The following is a 16,911-nucleotide window of genomic DNA, read 5'->3' as shown; positions in this document are numbered from 1 at the left end:
TAAAGAATAGTTTTATATGCATTACCTTTTACATCATTTGAAAAGAAGGCAGGTGCGCATCACAAGCCTCAAGGCCTCACTGTTTCCGTGAGCCGCTAGATGAGCGAGTGCCTGCGCTGTGCATCCGAAAACCTCACGCATTGACAAGCGTGCCTTCCAAATTGACAAGCCCTGGTGGATGGAATAGATCAATAGATTATCACCTGTTACAATGCTCTGAGGCGGTCAGTGCTTGTTCGGATGGGCCAGAGTGACAGGGAGCTTACTGAAGAATAGTTTTACATGCAGTACGTACATGACTTTTTACATAAACAAGGCAGGCGTGCTCATCTGGTAGAGTGCATACCATTAAGGCTCATTCTTTGCGCAGCTCACCAAAGCATATGCAGCAAAGGGCCTTTGCTGCATATCCTTCCCCATGTCTCTCTCCTGTCATTTCCTGTCTCACTCCACTGTTGCTATTAAATAAAGGCTTGAAAATGCCCCTAAAATACAGAAATGAGCTCCTCGGAGCACAGGTCTCCGCTAGGCCAGGTAGTAGAAATCAATCTTAGCCAATTAGGATGTAATATAAAAAACTGATGACATGACTATAGATATAATGTGTACCGATTTGTGTGATGTTTGGACAAAATCTATAGGATTTATAGCAAGAAATGTGTTTTGCAGAAATCCGCCTCCTGGTGGCGCTATAACAGGTCAATGTGAAAAGGGTGGCATTTCTTCCTCCTTGTGGGAATGTGAGTGCAAAGTTTTCATGATTTGCAACTCCTGCAAACTTTGGAAGCCAATCAGGATGGAATATGAAAAATCTGACAGATCCGTCTTGATCACATGACTATAGAGAATATGTGTACCGATTGCGCGATGTTTGGACAAACTCTGTAGGATTAATATTAAAAAATGATGGCACGATGGCCCGATGTGAAAGATTTGGGGCAGAGGTTCCTCCAGTGTGTGCGTGCACAGTTTCACGCCGATCGGTCCAACGGTGCCAGAGATTAGCTGTCCACAGACAGACGGACGGACGTACACACACACAAAGACAGACGGACGGACAGGGGCGAAAACATAGTCTCGGCCACGCCTACGGCCTGGCAGAGACAAAAAGGTAGGCGCGCCAACAGCAAGACCTTGAGACTCGTAAGGCGTGCTGGAGTGAGCCGCTAGGCGAGCGAGTGACCGTGCCAAGCAACTGATAGCCTTGTTGCGCTAACATGCGTATGAGTTGGCAAGTCGTGTTGGATGGAATAGATTAACATGTGTTTTAATGCTCATATTATAAGTCTGCAGTGTTTCTTTTCCACACTAAGGTGGTAAAAAACGAACTTTTGTTTAGCCTGTAGGAAATGGAATGCACCTGTTACATACTGTAGTCATTGATTGTTTTGTTGAATGATCTGTGTGATGATTAAATGCCCCCAATTCCCTAGTGAGTTTTAAAAACTTATATAATAATAACTTTATAGTAATAATCAATCATTACTTATGACCAACTAGAAGTGTGTGGTGATGGTTGCCTGGGGTCCTGTCCGTCTGCTCATATTATATTATTTTACTTTGTTTAGGACATTTCTGAGTGTCAACCTTTGGGTAGGTGTGTGCACTATTATTGTCATTGAGTCGGGGAGGAGGAGCCAACTTTAAATATTGTGTTGTCACAAATGTTATTTTTTGTGTTTATGAAACTGTCCTTAGTGTATTTTTACACTCCATGTGTTGAGGTGTATCAGTCTTAACTGTGAAATAATAATGTGAAATGATTTTTCAAAAAGTGTATTTACAAAGCATTCTGCACTTACATTAGATATTGATACTCAAATCAGTAGTGTCATTTTAGCTAGTTATGACAATTGAAATCATTGAGGCATACTAAAATAGATGTTCTGTAAAACATGTTTTCTGAAAGTAACTGTAATAATTTACTTTGAGTACACTCTAAAATCAGTAATACTACTTAGGCTTAGTATAATTACAGAGTAGCCTACCGTTATTCTGTTGGCACAATCATTTAAATGTCATCATTTAAATTTGAACCTCTTATCACTTGTAAAAGGTAATCTTTGGGAAAGCTTTAAATGAAAATATGGTCACCTTTGAGAGCATCACTGAATTGGAGAGAGATTGGTTTTAGTTGTAAAGTATACTGATTTTGAGAAGAGTTTACAGTCAGGTTGTCACATTGGGCCTTTCATACAGTATATAACTATAAAGAAAAGCAACTTATGTATTTTTACTTGGTTTCCAACACAAATTCTCTTACTAATCTTTAAGTTAAGTACAACTACTTTTACTACTTGAGTAGGATATTACTGTACAATTTCCGCACCTGGTCAAAATGGCAGGGTCAACTTACAATACAGACAACAGCTAAATGACTAAGAAAGGAGTTATTGCTGTAGTTGATCTGTTACAGGTTAAATAGTAGTGTATTATGATAGCCTTTGTTCACTTACACTTTTGTTTGTACTGGATGAGATGTTTTGGCACTCGTCATTAGTTGGAACTTGTAACAAACTGAATTTACATCAAATTACAATTGTTATGCATTGCATGCCTGCAACAGAGACTAATTTCCTATATTGTGTGTATTAATATGTGCATGTCTTTTTTTCTAATTTGCTCATCTTGTGTATACTTTGGAAAAACTATTCCTGGTCTGTATGTTAGTTACTCTTTCCTCAATGTTATATTCTTCAAATATGCTGACAAATGAAAGCGTCTTTTTGTTTTTCAAAATCTTACAAAATAGTTTTCCTGTACAAAAAATGTGTTATGTCCCTGAAGTAAAGATGCTCACAGATATACCATAGAAATATCATACAACGGAACATACAGTATACAGTTTTTGTCTGACTATAGGTCTGAGTGTGCGAACCGTCACTGTTTAATATGTTAGAATAAAATCTACTTTTTTAATGGATAGAGAGTCGCGGTCCTTCCTTCATGGTTCTACAACAAAATACATTTACTGTATTTTGAACCCTGGAAATACATGTTCACTAATACATTTTATATTTTGACCAATCAAAACATATTTTCCACCATTTCAGAAGATAGTCAGGGAGGAACGATCCCCTAAATTCAATGGTCAGTGACCCTGTGGACGCACCAAAACATCAGTATTTCAATGGTAGACATTCTATCCAATGGATTTTCTTCCTGGATTTAGTCATGAATCCTATTACAACTTTAACCCTCGCGTCCCTATTCTGGGCCAAACATTCCATGAAAATTGGAGATCTACAAGCTCACAACACGTCGCAAGACAACACGTTGTGAGCTTGTAGATCTTCTATTTTTGGCGAAGAGATTTGGTATAGAGTGAAATACTAGCAGACAAGCCCTGGGGACCTCGGTCAAATAAGAATAGGGTTTAAGTGGTTAAAATGTATTGTGTAAAGCAATATCTCTTTGTTTTCTCTTCATTGAAAGTCTGTCATGTCAGGAACCATTCAAATTGCTTTACACCCTTAATGAAGGCAGACAATGAATCAAACATCTGGATTTGGGGATTTTTTTAACATATAAAAATAGTGAATCCATGGTAATGTGATTCGGAAGCATGTCCTATTGTATAAAGGCTGTTGAACCATAAAAGTAATATGGCATGTCTTCCAGAATCAATTGGCCAAAGAGTAGACATTGTATAACTTGAATATTATAATTTCTATCCATCCAACAATCATGGTAATTAAAAAAAAAAGCAAGAAAAAACTTTACACTGTACATCACAAAGATTTTCCATTAGAACACAAATTCTAATTTCAACATAAGTCACTAAAAATTCTACTCACAATTCTATTCAACTCCTGCAAGGACAAATCAAACTGAAAAGGCTTATGCAGAGGAAAGAGGAATTCAGAATCAGTTTAACATGTCTGGCTAAGTTACCAACTGTCATAACGGAACTAATAGTCACAGCAGCATTAAGTCATATTTATACTTTGTCGTACAAGTGTGTTGTTTGCCACAAATCTGTTATTATTGGTGAGCAACACCATCGTGTGACAAAGTGTAAATTGGGCTTTAGCTGTGCCCTCGTCAGATTATAACAAGATGGCCGCCATGTAAACAGAGGGAGGAGGTAGGGTGAATGAAGGCGGGGTGGAGGGGAGATGGGATGGGAAGCCAATATGGAGTTTCACCTTCAAGTTTCATTCCCTCTCATGTAATATTCTATGAAAACACAGGTGCACATGTACCACCCTGTACAAACAAGCTCAAGATTCAGTTGCCTCAAGGTGACTTTCTCTTCTCCCGAAAGTCAGAGAGTCTCTCATGCCTAATTGGCACCCCATCCTCTTTGCAGAAAAGAGAAAGCCCCAGGTGTTTGCCAACACCAGAAAGAAGCCACTACATCACCACACACTTCTTAAATTCTAACCACATGAGTGAAAATAACAAAGGGTCTTAAGTCATGTCAAAGAACACAGCTAAGTAGAAAATTCTTGTTCCACATGACAGAGCCAGATGCTCTCTTTGTGGTAGACACAAGAAAGTAAAGGCAAACCAACTACCACACACCTGTACATGAACCTATGATAAATGCTGCCCTAAAAACAAAGCACCAAAAGACAAATGTGTTTCAACAAATCGATTAAAATATAACACATACTTTCAGCACAAAACTACGGACTTACCTACCCAAAATACCATGGGAAATGAATGATGTGACAATAATACATTTTGAAACTAGATTGAGTTCAGAAAAGACCAGATGGTTGTAGTGTTTTGTGTTTATTTTTCATATAAATGTGACGGTGCGTGTGCTTCCCAAGCTGACACAAAGAATCGAGATTAAATGAAGTTGTTTGAAAAGGCTTGATTTGAAGGCATAAATCATTAGGCATTGAGTATAACAAGGGGAGCACTCTAGATTTAAAATCTGTTTAACTTGTGAATCAAACTGAAACATTTGCAAACTCAGTGAGGGAAGGGAAAGGCTGCTTCTTTCCTTAAAGTAATCTTGCAAAAAAAAGCATGATAGAAACAAAGGACTGAGGCAATGAAAACCCAAAAATAAAAAGAAACAACCACACACACACACTCGCTCACACACACAGACATGTACTCACACGTGCACATGCTCCCATCCACATGCACACACAAGCGTGCACAGACTGCACACAAGAACACACTATCATGCACTCAGACACGCACATGCTCCCATCCACATGCACACGTGTGCACTCAGACACGCACACCCACACCCGAACACACACACGCACACTGAACACATGTGACATCACATAGAATTCGAGTCAGCTAAATCCTGGTGAATTTTTCAAGTACATAAATGTCAGGTACCCAAAGTTCATGAAAACAAAACAAAAGGGAGAGATCAAAATGGAAAAGCATGCAGAAGTCCACTGCTCTACTGTAGCTTCACTCCTAACAGACTACAAAAGAGATAGAAGAAGGAGAGAGAGAGAGAGAGAGAGAGAGAGAGAGAGAGAGAGAGAGAGAGAGAGAGAGAGAGAGAGAGAGAGAGAGAGAGAGAGAGAGAGAGAGAGAAAGAGAGAGAGATGCCCCTGTCCTGAGCAGTTACAGCCACCTGGTCAGCCAGGAGTGACCCAGTGGGTGCTTTCTTCAGTGGCAAGTCATCTTCTGAGCCCTCCATCTTTGTCCTGCAGTCCAAGGGGGAGGTGTGGGGGGAAAGAGGAGGTGGTGGTGGGGTGGGTGCAGCGGATTATCAGAGGGCTTTGGTCACCTTAATCTGTGTGTTTAACAAATTACCATAATGACTCACTGACCATTTTGCTCTCGTCATACTTGGGGTATGACGCAAGAGAGCAAAATGGCCGCCGTGTGAATAATATGGTTAGAGGTTTCCTGCTACTGTGGGGGCAGGGTTAAGTATCTACTCTAAATGAATGGATCAGAAAGAGGGAAGAGGTATGCGTGTGGAAATGAGTGTGTGCCAGTTACGTGGGCTGAGGATGGATGCATGGGTAAAGAGATGGGATGGGATGGGGGGTCAGAAGGCCAATGTTTGTCCCCAGGCTTATAGGGCCTGTGTCTTGAGCTCGATAGGCTCTCCCCTGTTGTCCTGCTGGCCCTCGGCCTCTGGCCGGCTGCCCTTCAGTGTGGCCAGCCTCTCGGCGAGGCCACGCATACGAGGGAACAGCATGAAGTCGTACACCAGAGCACCCAGGGCACCGCCAATCATGGGTCCCACCCAGTACACCTAGCATAGGTAAAAGACAAGAGGACAGGGGGAAATGGAGCTGGTGAGTGCTGAATGTGTTGGTGAGTTCAATACTGTTGTATAGCATGTACGTGATGCTACGTTTTTGTTGGCTGGCGTCTAAACATCTTGTAGTAAAATGAGTCATTGTGGAAATGTCTCTGAACGTGATTCTCTTACCCAGTGGTTGACGAAATTCCTGACCATTACTGCAGGGGCAAAGGACCTGGCTGGGTTCATTCCTGCTCCAGTGTAGTACATCTAAATCAAAGAGAGGGGGAATAGTTGTCAACTTAAACTGTGGAACAAATATTGCAATAACCCAGTCATAGTAAACATCTCAATTCATTACATTTTATGGCATTTTACTGTACACTGCCTTCTATAGGTTGGCTCTTACCCCCAGAAGGTGTCCCATGAGCACAGAGAATCCAATGGCCAGAGCAGCGGAGCCAAGGCGGCCGTTGCGTCTCTCATCAGTTACGGCAAATATACAGACAACCAGCTGCATGGTGAGGAAGACCTCCATGGTAGTGCCCATGCCCAGGCTGATGCCTGGCTGCAGCTGGAAGACAAGAAAAGAGGAAGAGGTGTGATTTAATAACATACAAACAATCAACCAACATCATTCTGGATTACCATTTTACACAGGTACTGTCATAAACCAGTGCGACTTTGGGTACTATGAAAAGCGCTATATAAGTGTGATGTATTATTATTATTTAAAAAAAATTATAGATATTGATTGAAATTATAGATTTGTTTTGGTTTCAATGTTTAAGTCAAATTTGTGCAAAGATCAGAATACATGATGGAAATTCAAATTGGCATGTGTGTTAGTCATATACAGATATTCACTTAGACTTCATAAATCATATTTACGCCATTGTAATGGCTGAGGCATGCTTCCCCATGCCTATACTTTTATATTCTACACTACACTTTACTTTCTTACTATAAATATGGAGTCTAAATTCTGACCGATTTCTTCTCTTAGTTTTATCAGCATGGAACTTGTGTGCACATGTAACACAAAAGAAATGTGCTCTATAGGAATCTAAATCCAGTTTAATTTCTCACAGTCACAGCAGTTGGAACATACAGTATGAAGTGTTGCTCCAGGTACTTGCTTATCTTACCGTGTTGAGTGCCAGGTTGCCTCTCATGTTGGTGGGTGTGACACCATAGAGCACGGCAGCACCAGCAAGTGCTCCCAGGCACTGGGCAATGATGTAGAAGAAAGCACGGAACAGGGACATCTGAGAGCCAATCAGGTAGGCGAAGGTGACGGCCGGGTTGATGTGGCCTCCACTGATATGGCCTATGGACTGGATGAGAGTGGCAGCTGCCAGCCCAAAGCAGAAGGCTACATGGAGGACATTATGAGGCCCAGTGGTCCAGCGCAGGGCTGCCCCCAGCCCAAAGAACACAAAGAACATGGTGCCATAGAATTCAGCGAACACCGCCCGCCAAAACGACATGGACCGGAACTCCCACATGTTGGCGAAAAGTCAGAGGACAAAACCCGGAGTAATGGAGGGATGAAGAATGACCAAAAAATGTTTTAAAAAGCAACTAAACCAACTAAAAGGAGTTGTTTATTCTCCTTTACAGTTAGCGTTCTCCACCACTCAGCTCTGTAATGACTATCGGAGACGTTTGGTATGGTTGACAAAAAACTAAGCAAACAAACTACAAAAATGAGCCCCAGAACAGAAGCGGCTTCTCTAAAACTAAACGTGACAGCTTTTAAACTGTTCAACATCTAACTCTCTATCAGTCAGTCAATAATCTGCTATGTCACTGTCTAAATACTGCTTTAAGTCATAGAGAGCTCCTGTGTGGAGCACTGTGTCGCTCTCTGTGCATTTATGTGCCAGCTGATGGTTAGTAGAGGAACATGAATAGACAAACGTTGAGCATGTCCTGCAGACATTCAACCTCTATGCCAGAGCAGAGAGAGCCCACAGGCCTTTTTATAATGCCCTAGAGCCATAGCCGCTCTGCTAAGCCCAGGGGAGGGGCCAGGGGACAATACTACAAATCAAAACAAAATTAGTTAACCCTTCTCTCACCCTGACCTTGCTCTTTACTCATGACAGGGATCACCCTGAACCTGACCACATTACTACAAAGGAGGGCTGGCAGGTTGCAATGGTCTGGGAGACACGTAAATGACACACTTGGGCCTTGAAAATGTAATAGTAATCAATTAAAGGTATCAAAGTGGTGTATTTAGTTGGAATTATCTTTCATATATTATAAACCAGATGAGACTTAGTTGTAGATGGCTAGACAAGCAGGGGAAAGGGATGGGGAATATGTGAGTGTTGAATTGTCAAGAATTATCAGAGGTGAGTGCCAGCATGGCTCTAAGGCCTCCAACATGGGTCTCCTGTAGCCTTTCAAGGCTTCAGCTGGAACCCGCTTGTCACTGGAGGGATACATGTGATCTGTTCCCTCCAACAGCCCTGCCTTAAGTGCTGACACAAGGAAAGTACTGTATTTGACAATCCCATTCATAATACCATAGAGTCCCTACAAAGGAAACTGAAACCTTGAAAATATAAAAGAAAATAACGGAGTATGTACTTCAAATCCCACAGTTCCTGTGAACTGGTATCAGTGACATCATGGCCATTTGTGATTACTTCATGAATCACTCCACAACGTGGCAGGGCAGCTGCAGTTGAACTGTTACTGGTACAGCATGTTTTTTTGTTATGCATAATCAACAACTCACATCCACTCTCATAAAAAAATATAAATAAAATACAGATCGCCACAATTCAGGCAGTTTCTCCATTTATACACTTGTGTTCTGGATGGGTACATGTTGGTTTGTGCCAACAGAACTGATTAGGCAGTTTTACATTGTGTGTGTTGGCTGGGCTTGGAGGCTCAGGGCAGATAAAGCTGTGGAAAATCCATGCTTGGAGAGGAGAGGTACAGCAGGCCTGGCATTGAGCTTCTGCACTGGAGCATCGCGCTGACCAGGGCAGCCAGAGGGAGCCCAGTGAAAGGATTATGCTGCCCTCACCACTTTCCCCCTTTCAAACAAGGGAACAAAACACTAGCAGCAACAGTTTCTGCTGTATTCTATGATCTGTTTGTCTTGCCATCACAGTCGAATCTATAAGTTCCCCCTCTCCCTAGGCCAGAGTGGTCATATACTTCTTTGCCCCTTCCCTTGCAAAGCCCACTTTTGCAATGGAATGAGTACGGTAGAAGAGAAATAAATGTTCTCTCTCTCTCTCTCACACACACACTATATTTAGAGAGAGAGAGAGAGAGAGAGAGATAAAGAGAGAAAGAGAGACAGGGAGAGCTACCAGTGGAAGTACTTTTAAAAATTCTGAGTGAGCCTGACGGGTTGACTATTCTGTGTGTAGATCTACATGGTGATTGAAGGAACACGTTGCTCACCATCAGTTATGAGATAATAACAACAGTGCATATAATTACAGAAAAGAGGCAAAAGCAAAGTAGATCCAGAGACTGTACTAGGTGGCCGGTTGGTGTACAGCTTTTGTGACCAGTGTTATGTCCATCTCATGTCTGCCCCCTATCACTGGTAAGCCACCTTTTGTGGGTGTAAGCCTGTTTTACAGAGTTGGGTGTTTGAAAGATGCTTGCACTGGGTTTTTTCCTTGGTCCAGACTGCTGACACATACACAACCTGATCACGGTCCCTAAACATCACAACAGAAATTGGCCTGCAATCACCACATAGTGGTGGAAACATTTATTGCATTCAACATAATAGCCATTTTCACATGCATGAATAGTGGTTCTCATGTCAAGGACCCCCAAATTGATACAAACTAAGCCGAGGACCCCCCATTTGAAAAGATTTGGTGCCAGGGACCGCCGTAAAGAAAATATCTTAGTTGTTAGATTAAGTACAGAATTCTGTCTGAATTGGTTATTCTTATACAGTACATTCTCTCATTAGATTACCTTCTAGCTGGAGAAATTTTATTCGAAATTAACCACTTTCAACCTGGCGTCCCCATTGTCATAGGCAAAAATTTAGATCTATAATTTCAATGCGTCACATCAAGACATGTGAGCTTGTAGAGCGGTTATTTTAGCTTTTTCAAAATAGGGCTAAAGTGGTTAAATGGTAGGCATGGGAGGTTCAGGAAAACATGTACCTTGTAGGTTTTCTCTGTTCGTGTTTAGATAAAGTATATAGTATTCTGTGATGGGACTCTACAATGCTGTGAATTACCTATTGGAAGGGCAAACAGGACATGCTCTAGGTCTAGGGTCAAAATGCCTTGGCCCTGTAGCACGACTCTGTTTTCCTGCTACAGTATGTAGCTCTATATACGGAAAGTGATTTCAGGTGTCCACTGGTCTTTTAAAAAACTGCTGTGGGGTATATAGAGTACATAGTGTTCACAGAATAACATTTCCGGAGTGTCTTTTTAAAGTATACAATAAACCTGTAAAAATCTGCACTATTTCTAAATTGTGATCAGATTCTGATTATTTATTGTATCATCATAATTCACAACACAGAACCAGAACATTCTCCCAATTTTTGTGAAGCCTCAATGAGTAATGTCTCAAAACTAAAACTATATTCAGCTGATCTGAAACAGTTTATTAGAAATATGGTGTCCAAAATTCCTGCACCATTTGACAAAATCAAAACGTTTTAACAAAGTAACCACACATGGAAACAAGTTTGCAAAACACAGTTGTGTATTTGCTTGATGGGGGAAAAAAATAAAAGTTACCTGTACCATCAGTAAAAACAATCAATCTATTGGTATACTATACTGTAAGGATTTCTGCACACATTTCTGTTTATGGAAGAAAATTATTTTTGTATTTGCTACAATGTGCAAGAACAACAAAAAATATTGAATTAGCCAAAAGTATGTTTGCCTCAGAATATGTTCTGTACACTGGCATAAGAAACAAACACACCTTTGTAAAGGTGACTGGATGAGGTTTGTCACTCCACGATAACCCCAACACAAGCTGTAAATTACACAGGCATATTCATTTATTTAGAATGCTGAAATATTTAAAATAAATGAACTAATTAAATATTTGCAGCCATTGTTGACATACATTGAGAAATGTATTTCACGCGAATCTCCTGCATTATAAATTAACAAGCAAAATATTAACTGCAATTTACAATACAAACATTTAAGGGAGAATCTTTCATTAAAAAAAATCTACCTTTTTTGAAAATAGGAATTTTGAAACTAGTTTTCTATATTAGAAATAACAATGTTCAATATGTAATCTTACATTGCAAATAACAAAGAGGGAAAAAGGGTGTAAGACATCAGCACAACCCATTCCAGTCATAATTCAAAGGACAATGACATATCATTGCAACGGAATTGTCCATGCAGAACAGAACAGCAAAGGACAGCACCGTAAACCATTAAGGATCACTGTGCACGTCTGTATCCAACAGTCACTCCCTGCTTCGGAGAGGTTTGGCTTTGGAAACTGTGCAGAGGGGAGGCCTCCTTCTCCAAATGATTGCCACCTCATTTCTAGCCTCCCTCTTCGAAATGTGACTCACTTTGTTCACTCGGTCAGGTGGCATCAAAAATTCAGTTACTCAAGGTCTGGCATCTCTGGCAGGAAAGGGGGAAAACGTAAATTAGAACTCAGCCAAATTAAATTTGAAAATAGAAGCAATTCTAAATTTCAAATACAATTGAAAATCTATCAAAACAGAGCAGTCCTTACTTTCATCATCGCTGTCTGCAGGCCCATGCTGTAAATAAAAAAAGACCACAGTAAGAAAACTAGGTAAAGTTCCATAGAAAATTTATATTTAATTAAACCACCCCTGGGTCAATGTATTGTATTATACTGAACTATTATCCTATATTAAAATTGGCTAATGGGAGGGCGGGCAGGCGGACCTCTGACATCATTCTGACTCAGCCATAAACAAACCACGGCCACGTCACTATGACAACATAACCATAAACAAACCACGAGTCAGCTCCATATATGGGCACATATACTGATGACATCAGGAATCTCCATATATGGAAATAAAAGGGACAAGGACTGACAGATGCAGATATCTCCATATATGAGCATAAAAGGGACAAGGACTGACAGATACAGAGATCTCCTTATATGGGCATATCAGCATGCCCGTATATGGACATATACTGATGACATCATGGATCTCCATATATGGGCAGCCACCATCACAAAGATGCTCGCTCCGGGAGGGGTGACAATGTCGGGCCTCTGTTCTATATGTTAAGTGTCTTGAGACAACTTGTACTTAAGCACTATAGTCAAATGTACAGTAATTGAATTGAAGGCACTATATAGTGAAAGTAGAGCTCTTTAAAATAGATCATAATGTACCTCATCATCTCCACCATCCAGGTCTGGTAAATCATCCCCTCCCATGGTGTTCATCATCTGCGGAAAAACACAGGAGAAATGGCAACTCAGAAACTGTCTGGATGGGTCCGTACTTTCTGCAGACATGTCTATGCTGTGCTGTACTGTACTTACCTCTGAGAATTTGTCAAAACTTGACAAGTCCTCATCTGAGTCATCTTCCCAGTCTTTCCAATTGTTAAAGTCCACACTGAGCCAGTTGGACTATAAGGAGATATAATAAATTATGAGTATAAGTAAATGTGCATGTAAATAAACACAATTGTAACGCTGTTTTAACCACACACCTCACGTATATACCATGCACATTTAGTATAAATTTCACACTGCCATGTTGATATCTGATCTGTTTTCCACCTTTCTTGAAACTGCAATGATGGAGCTTGTATGGCAAATAATTTCACCCACTTTGTTACACCTATAAAAGGTGTGATGTGACAATTAAGTTGATACGAGTGCTTATTTGGAAGCACTTCGTCTAATGTGGATTCATAATCAAATATTTTATCAATAAAGATCACCTTTGCCTTATCTTTGGTTAGCCGTGGCCATGATTTCCCAGGCTCTGCTTTTCGTACACAACACAACACAGACCTGTCAGTACGTCTGTGCTTGGATTCCTGTTTGAAAGGGGGGGGGGGTATATGATTTAGATACATGTGAATAAAATAAGAGCATCAACACAACTGTGACACAGGTTCAACTTACTTTGGGTTGAATCTCTCCAAAAAGGTCCAATGCATTCTGATGTTTGATGTTATCCGCCCCACCAACACAACTAAGATTTAACGCAAGAAGTACAGTCATCAAACTTCAATACTGGTGCAGGCAAATAAGCAAGTTAGTTTCCCATGTTGTAGGTTGAGGTTCATATGCTGTACTACACTGGTTCCCAAACCTTTTAGCTCGAGACGCAAAAGAGAAATTTGATGTCTCACCAAGACCCAAGCTAGTGAAAACAGCAGTTCTACAAGCTCACAACGTGTCGCGATGCGACGCGTTGTGAGCTTGTAGATCAGTTATTTTCACTACTTCTTAAACATTTGTTTTCTAATTAATGGATGTTTTGATTTTGTAATATTTATTCATGAATTTGTTTTTAAATTTGTTTTTAATTCATGAAAAAAAAGGTATTGTTTTTTTATTTATGTTTTGAAGTAATAATAATTAAAAACAAGATGTTAAGGGAAATTTACTTGTGACCCATAAAAATGTGTCCGCGACCCACAAATGGGTCCTGACCCACTGTTTGGGAACCAGTGCTGTACTACACACCTAGGGTGTTGGAACTGGGAAATAACTAATTAGTCATTGAAGCATTATTATGGATCCCACCGCAGTTCTAGGCAAACCCTGCTGTGATTGGCCAGTAGTCGCTGTGATTGACAGTTCTCGTTTTGCAACTATGCCTAAACCTAACCTTAACCCTAACCTCAGTAAAACTATGCCTAAACCTAACCTTAACCCTAACCTCAGTAAAACTATGCCTAAACCTAACCCTAACCTCAGTAAGACTATGCCTAAACCTAACCTTAGCCTCAGTAAAACTATGCCTAAACCTCACCCAAACCTCAGTAAAACTATACCTAAACCTCACCCAAACCTCAATAAAACTATGCCTGCCAGGGAGCCAATCAGACCGGTAAGGCGGGTCTATCTATATCCTATAACGTTGGTGGGATTCATAATCACACGTCATTGAAAGGACTCAGTAGTAGGCTGCCTGCCATGGATGAGTAAACCTAGTGAAGTTGGTTTACCTGAAGGTGAATTTAGACTTTTCGAATTTTACTTGTACATCTTTGCTGTCCTCTACGGTGAAGTCAATGAAGACAGCGTCCCGTCTGTCGTACCACTTAGCGCTTGCAGGCTGCCTGATGGAAAAGATAAGAGGGAGTAGGTTATATGCAAAAAAAACACCATTAATACATACCCATTACTACTTCATTCTAACCTCACTTACTGCAAAGTTATTTGTGTCATTATATTTAAATTTCATACTTGTGTTTGGTTTACGTTCTGATCAAAAATGATCAGTAATCATTAAACATGATCTAAAGCACCGAGCAGTGACATTTCAGTGGTGACCCACTTCCACTGCATAAATATAGGGAGAGCTGTGGGATATACATCTCAGATGAAGTAATGTATAAATCATGATGCTGAAGCTGGCTCCCTTCTGCCTGATTAAAAACCGACAGTGGTCCTCAAGTAGTGTAAGCAACTTTTCCATAATGGTAGCCTTGGATCAAGACTATCATATATGTATTTTATCGAATTTGACATTTGCATATCTATACGAAAGTAAAAGTCAAGTTTTTTATTTACTTTTATATTAAGTACTGTACTTAATTTAAACTTCGAGGTATTTTTTACTTTACTGGAGTATTTCCAATTTTCAGTACTTTTACTTCTACTCCACTACATCTCAGGCAAATTACTCCACTACAATTATTTGACAACTTTAGTTACTAGTTACTTTATTGGTTTTGATTATTACTACAAAACATACATTAACCACTTCAGCTCTGTATACATTTAGGCTATTTGAAAATAGCCTAATTAATATAAATAATACATAAATATCTACAAGCTCACACATACATTGTGAGCTTGTAGATCTGCTATTTTATATATTTGAAAACGTGTGAAATGGGACATTCTGCATATAGTACTTTATACTTTTGGTAATTTAAGTAAATGTTGGTACCAATACTTTTACTCAAGTCAATTTTGAATTCCAGACTTTTTACTTGTAACAGAGTATTTCTACATTGCAGTATTGAACCTGTGTACTTTTTCCACCACTGCTAGTAATAAATAGTAAATTGCCATGCTGGATGTTGTTATATGTTGACTGGTGATGATGGTGCATGTCAAGGAGGAAGTAACCTGCCTGCGCTCATGTGTCAGTCATGGGTGAGATTAGTGTGTGGCCCATGCAGGCCTGCATAATGTTCAGCTGAAGCTTCAGGCTTTGCCTTTCTGCCTATATGAATGTGGTGTCATGTCAGTGATGTGACCAATGAACAGCAGTTGTATCTGGTCCACATTTCAATTTATACACAACCATGACACCGTCATTTTCCTGCTTACTGCCCTATAGTAGCAGCTCTGCTAGCGTTAGCTAGCTAAGTATCGACTAATAGGTCAAGTATCGTTAGCCAACCGAGCTAATGATAACTAACCTGAAGGCCACTATCTAAGAAGGACTCGCATTTCTTCATGCATGTTGTTTTTACTCCTCTTCACAAGAAGAAATGCCGCCGCACGGCACGGTACTAGTCTCAGAGAGACCATGCACGGCTGCACGCTAATGTCTGCTAGCATAGCCGGCTAATGTATCCCCAATCACACACCCATGATATCACTTGTGCCTTCAGCAGCTACAACAAAGTATAAACCTCACACTTACATCTTGTTCAGTTTATATACCACCTTGTGTTCCTCTCTTTCGGGCAACAGTGTCTGTCTCTCGCAACGCTGCCTATTTATTTATTTTTTTTACCGACAAAGATTATTACGAAGGGACAAACAAACTGCGGACATAAACTGGTAAGTAATAATAAGTGCACCAACAGATGCGCCCGGTGTCACATCGCGTGCTTTCGTTGCTCTCGTGGTGGGTGTGACCATAGATATATATAAAGGCTAGATGACTCACCCGCGCTGCTGGCCAATGGAGTACGACGTTGCCACATGGCGGCCATCTTGAAACAGTCATTCATAACATTATGTCTATGGTACATATACTTTAAAATAACCATAGCGTGCTCAATTTTCATCTGATTTTCAAACGGTTTGGTGTTTTGTAAACACCAAAGATGTAATACATTTATAAAATTATAAAATAAAAAAAATAATAAAAAAACATGATTAAAATTATAAGTATGCAGTATCATAACTACATCTTTGGTGTTTACAACACACCAAACCGTTTGAAAATCGGATGAAAATTGAGCACGCTATGGTTATTTCAAAGTATATGCACCATAGACATAATGTTATGAATGACTGTTTCAAGATGGCCGCGGTTGAGCTACGCTTGCGCCGCCCCCTTGAGCCATCTAGCCTTTATATATATCTATGGGTGTGACGTACCAGGACTCACCAACCAGCACAGCGGAGATGCTTCTAGAACTACACTGGTCTGGGATCCGTTTGTTCTGCGAGGTTGCTGATCCGGTCTGGCTCTAGAGCGGATACAGAAACCACTGTGTGTGTACATGTGTGTGTGTGTATCACCGGATACAGTAGGCGGGCACTAGACCGGATCGGAGCGCTGAGCGGCAAATAGACACCATGCAGCCGAC

General features: G+C 40.4%; 3 protein-coding genes across 5 annotated transcripts in view; 1 reads left to right on the top strand and 2 right to left on the bottom strand.

Moving 5' to 3' along the window:
- Positions 1-2,923, top strand: part of stat6 (signal transducer and activator of transcription 6, interleukin-4 induced) — a 26,242-nt gene extending 23,319 nt beyond the window's left edge. Inside the window, exons 20-21 of one of the 2 annotated variants that reach the window (XR_013934232.1) lie at positions 1-52; positions 252-2,923. The exon at positions 1-52 is cut by the window's left edge and continues 1,180 nt beyond it. The gene's annotated coding sequence lies outside the window, so the exon portion shown is untranslated. The other variant, XM_080445692.1, reaches the window with a different exon arrangement.
- A 3,084-nt stretch (positions 2,924-6,007) lies between these two features.
- Positions 6,008-7,689, bottom strand: LOC308097727 (lens fiber major intrinsic protein-like; the record flags this gene model as incomplete). The annotated part of the gene is made up of 4 exons (XM_080445703.1): positions 6,008-6,190; positions 6,371-6,451; positions 6,591-6,755; positions 7,330-7,689. 4 exons carry the CDS (start codon positions 7,687-7,689, stop codon positions 6,008-6,010), a joined length of 789 nt encoding a protein of 262 aa, XP_080301829.1.
- A 3,196-nt stretch (positions 7,690-10,885) lies between these two features.
- LOC308097731 (prostaglandin E synthase 3-like) lies at positions 10,886-16,225 on the bottom strand. 2 transcript variants are annotated; one of them, XM_080445708.1, is made up of 9 exons: positions 16,014-16,225; positions 14,359-14,472; positions 13,307-13,376; positions 13,120-13,218; positions 12,713-12,802; positions 12,560-12,616; positions 11,918-11,945; positions 11,748-11,802; positions 10,886-11,185 (listed from the first exon to the last, which is right to left on the bottom strand). In XM_080445708.1, coding segments are annotated over exons 1-8 (480 nt in total). In that variant the 5' UTR covers positions 16,016-16,225; the 3' UTR covers positions 10,886-11,185; positions 11,748-11,782. The 2 variants fall into 2 exon arrangements, with proteins under 2 accessions (XP_080301834.1, XP_080301833.1); XM_080445707.1 differs by having other exon boundaries at positions 10,886-11,802; positions 16,014-16,224.
- Between the last annotated feature and the right edge of the window lie 686 nt (positions 16,226-16,911).

Source organism: Gymnoscopelus braueri (genome assembly GCF_963280865.1).
Source record: "Gymnoscopelus braueri genome assembly, chromosome: 12".
NCBI lineage: Eukaryota > Metazoa > Chordata > Actinopteri > Myctophiformes > Myctophidae > Gymnoscopelus > Gymnoscopelus braueri.
This window is presented reverse-complemented; position numbering and strand designations above follow the sequence as displayed.

Excerpts from the sequence above, each read along its gene's own strand:
- LOC308097731 (XM_080445708.1), bottom strand. Across the intron at positions 11,946-12,559 it reads TGGATGGTGGAGATGATGAG|CATGGGCCTGCAGACAGCGA; the intron begins GTACATTATGAT and ends TTTTATTTACAG. Across the intron at positions 11,803-11,917 it reads TGCAGACAGCGATGATGAAA|AGATGCCAGACCTTGAGTAA; the intron begins GTAAGGACTGCT and ends CTTTCCTGCCAG.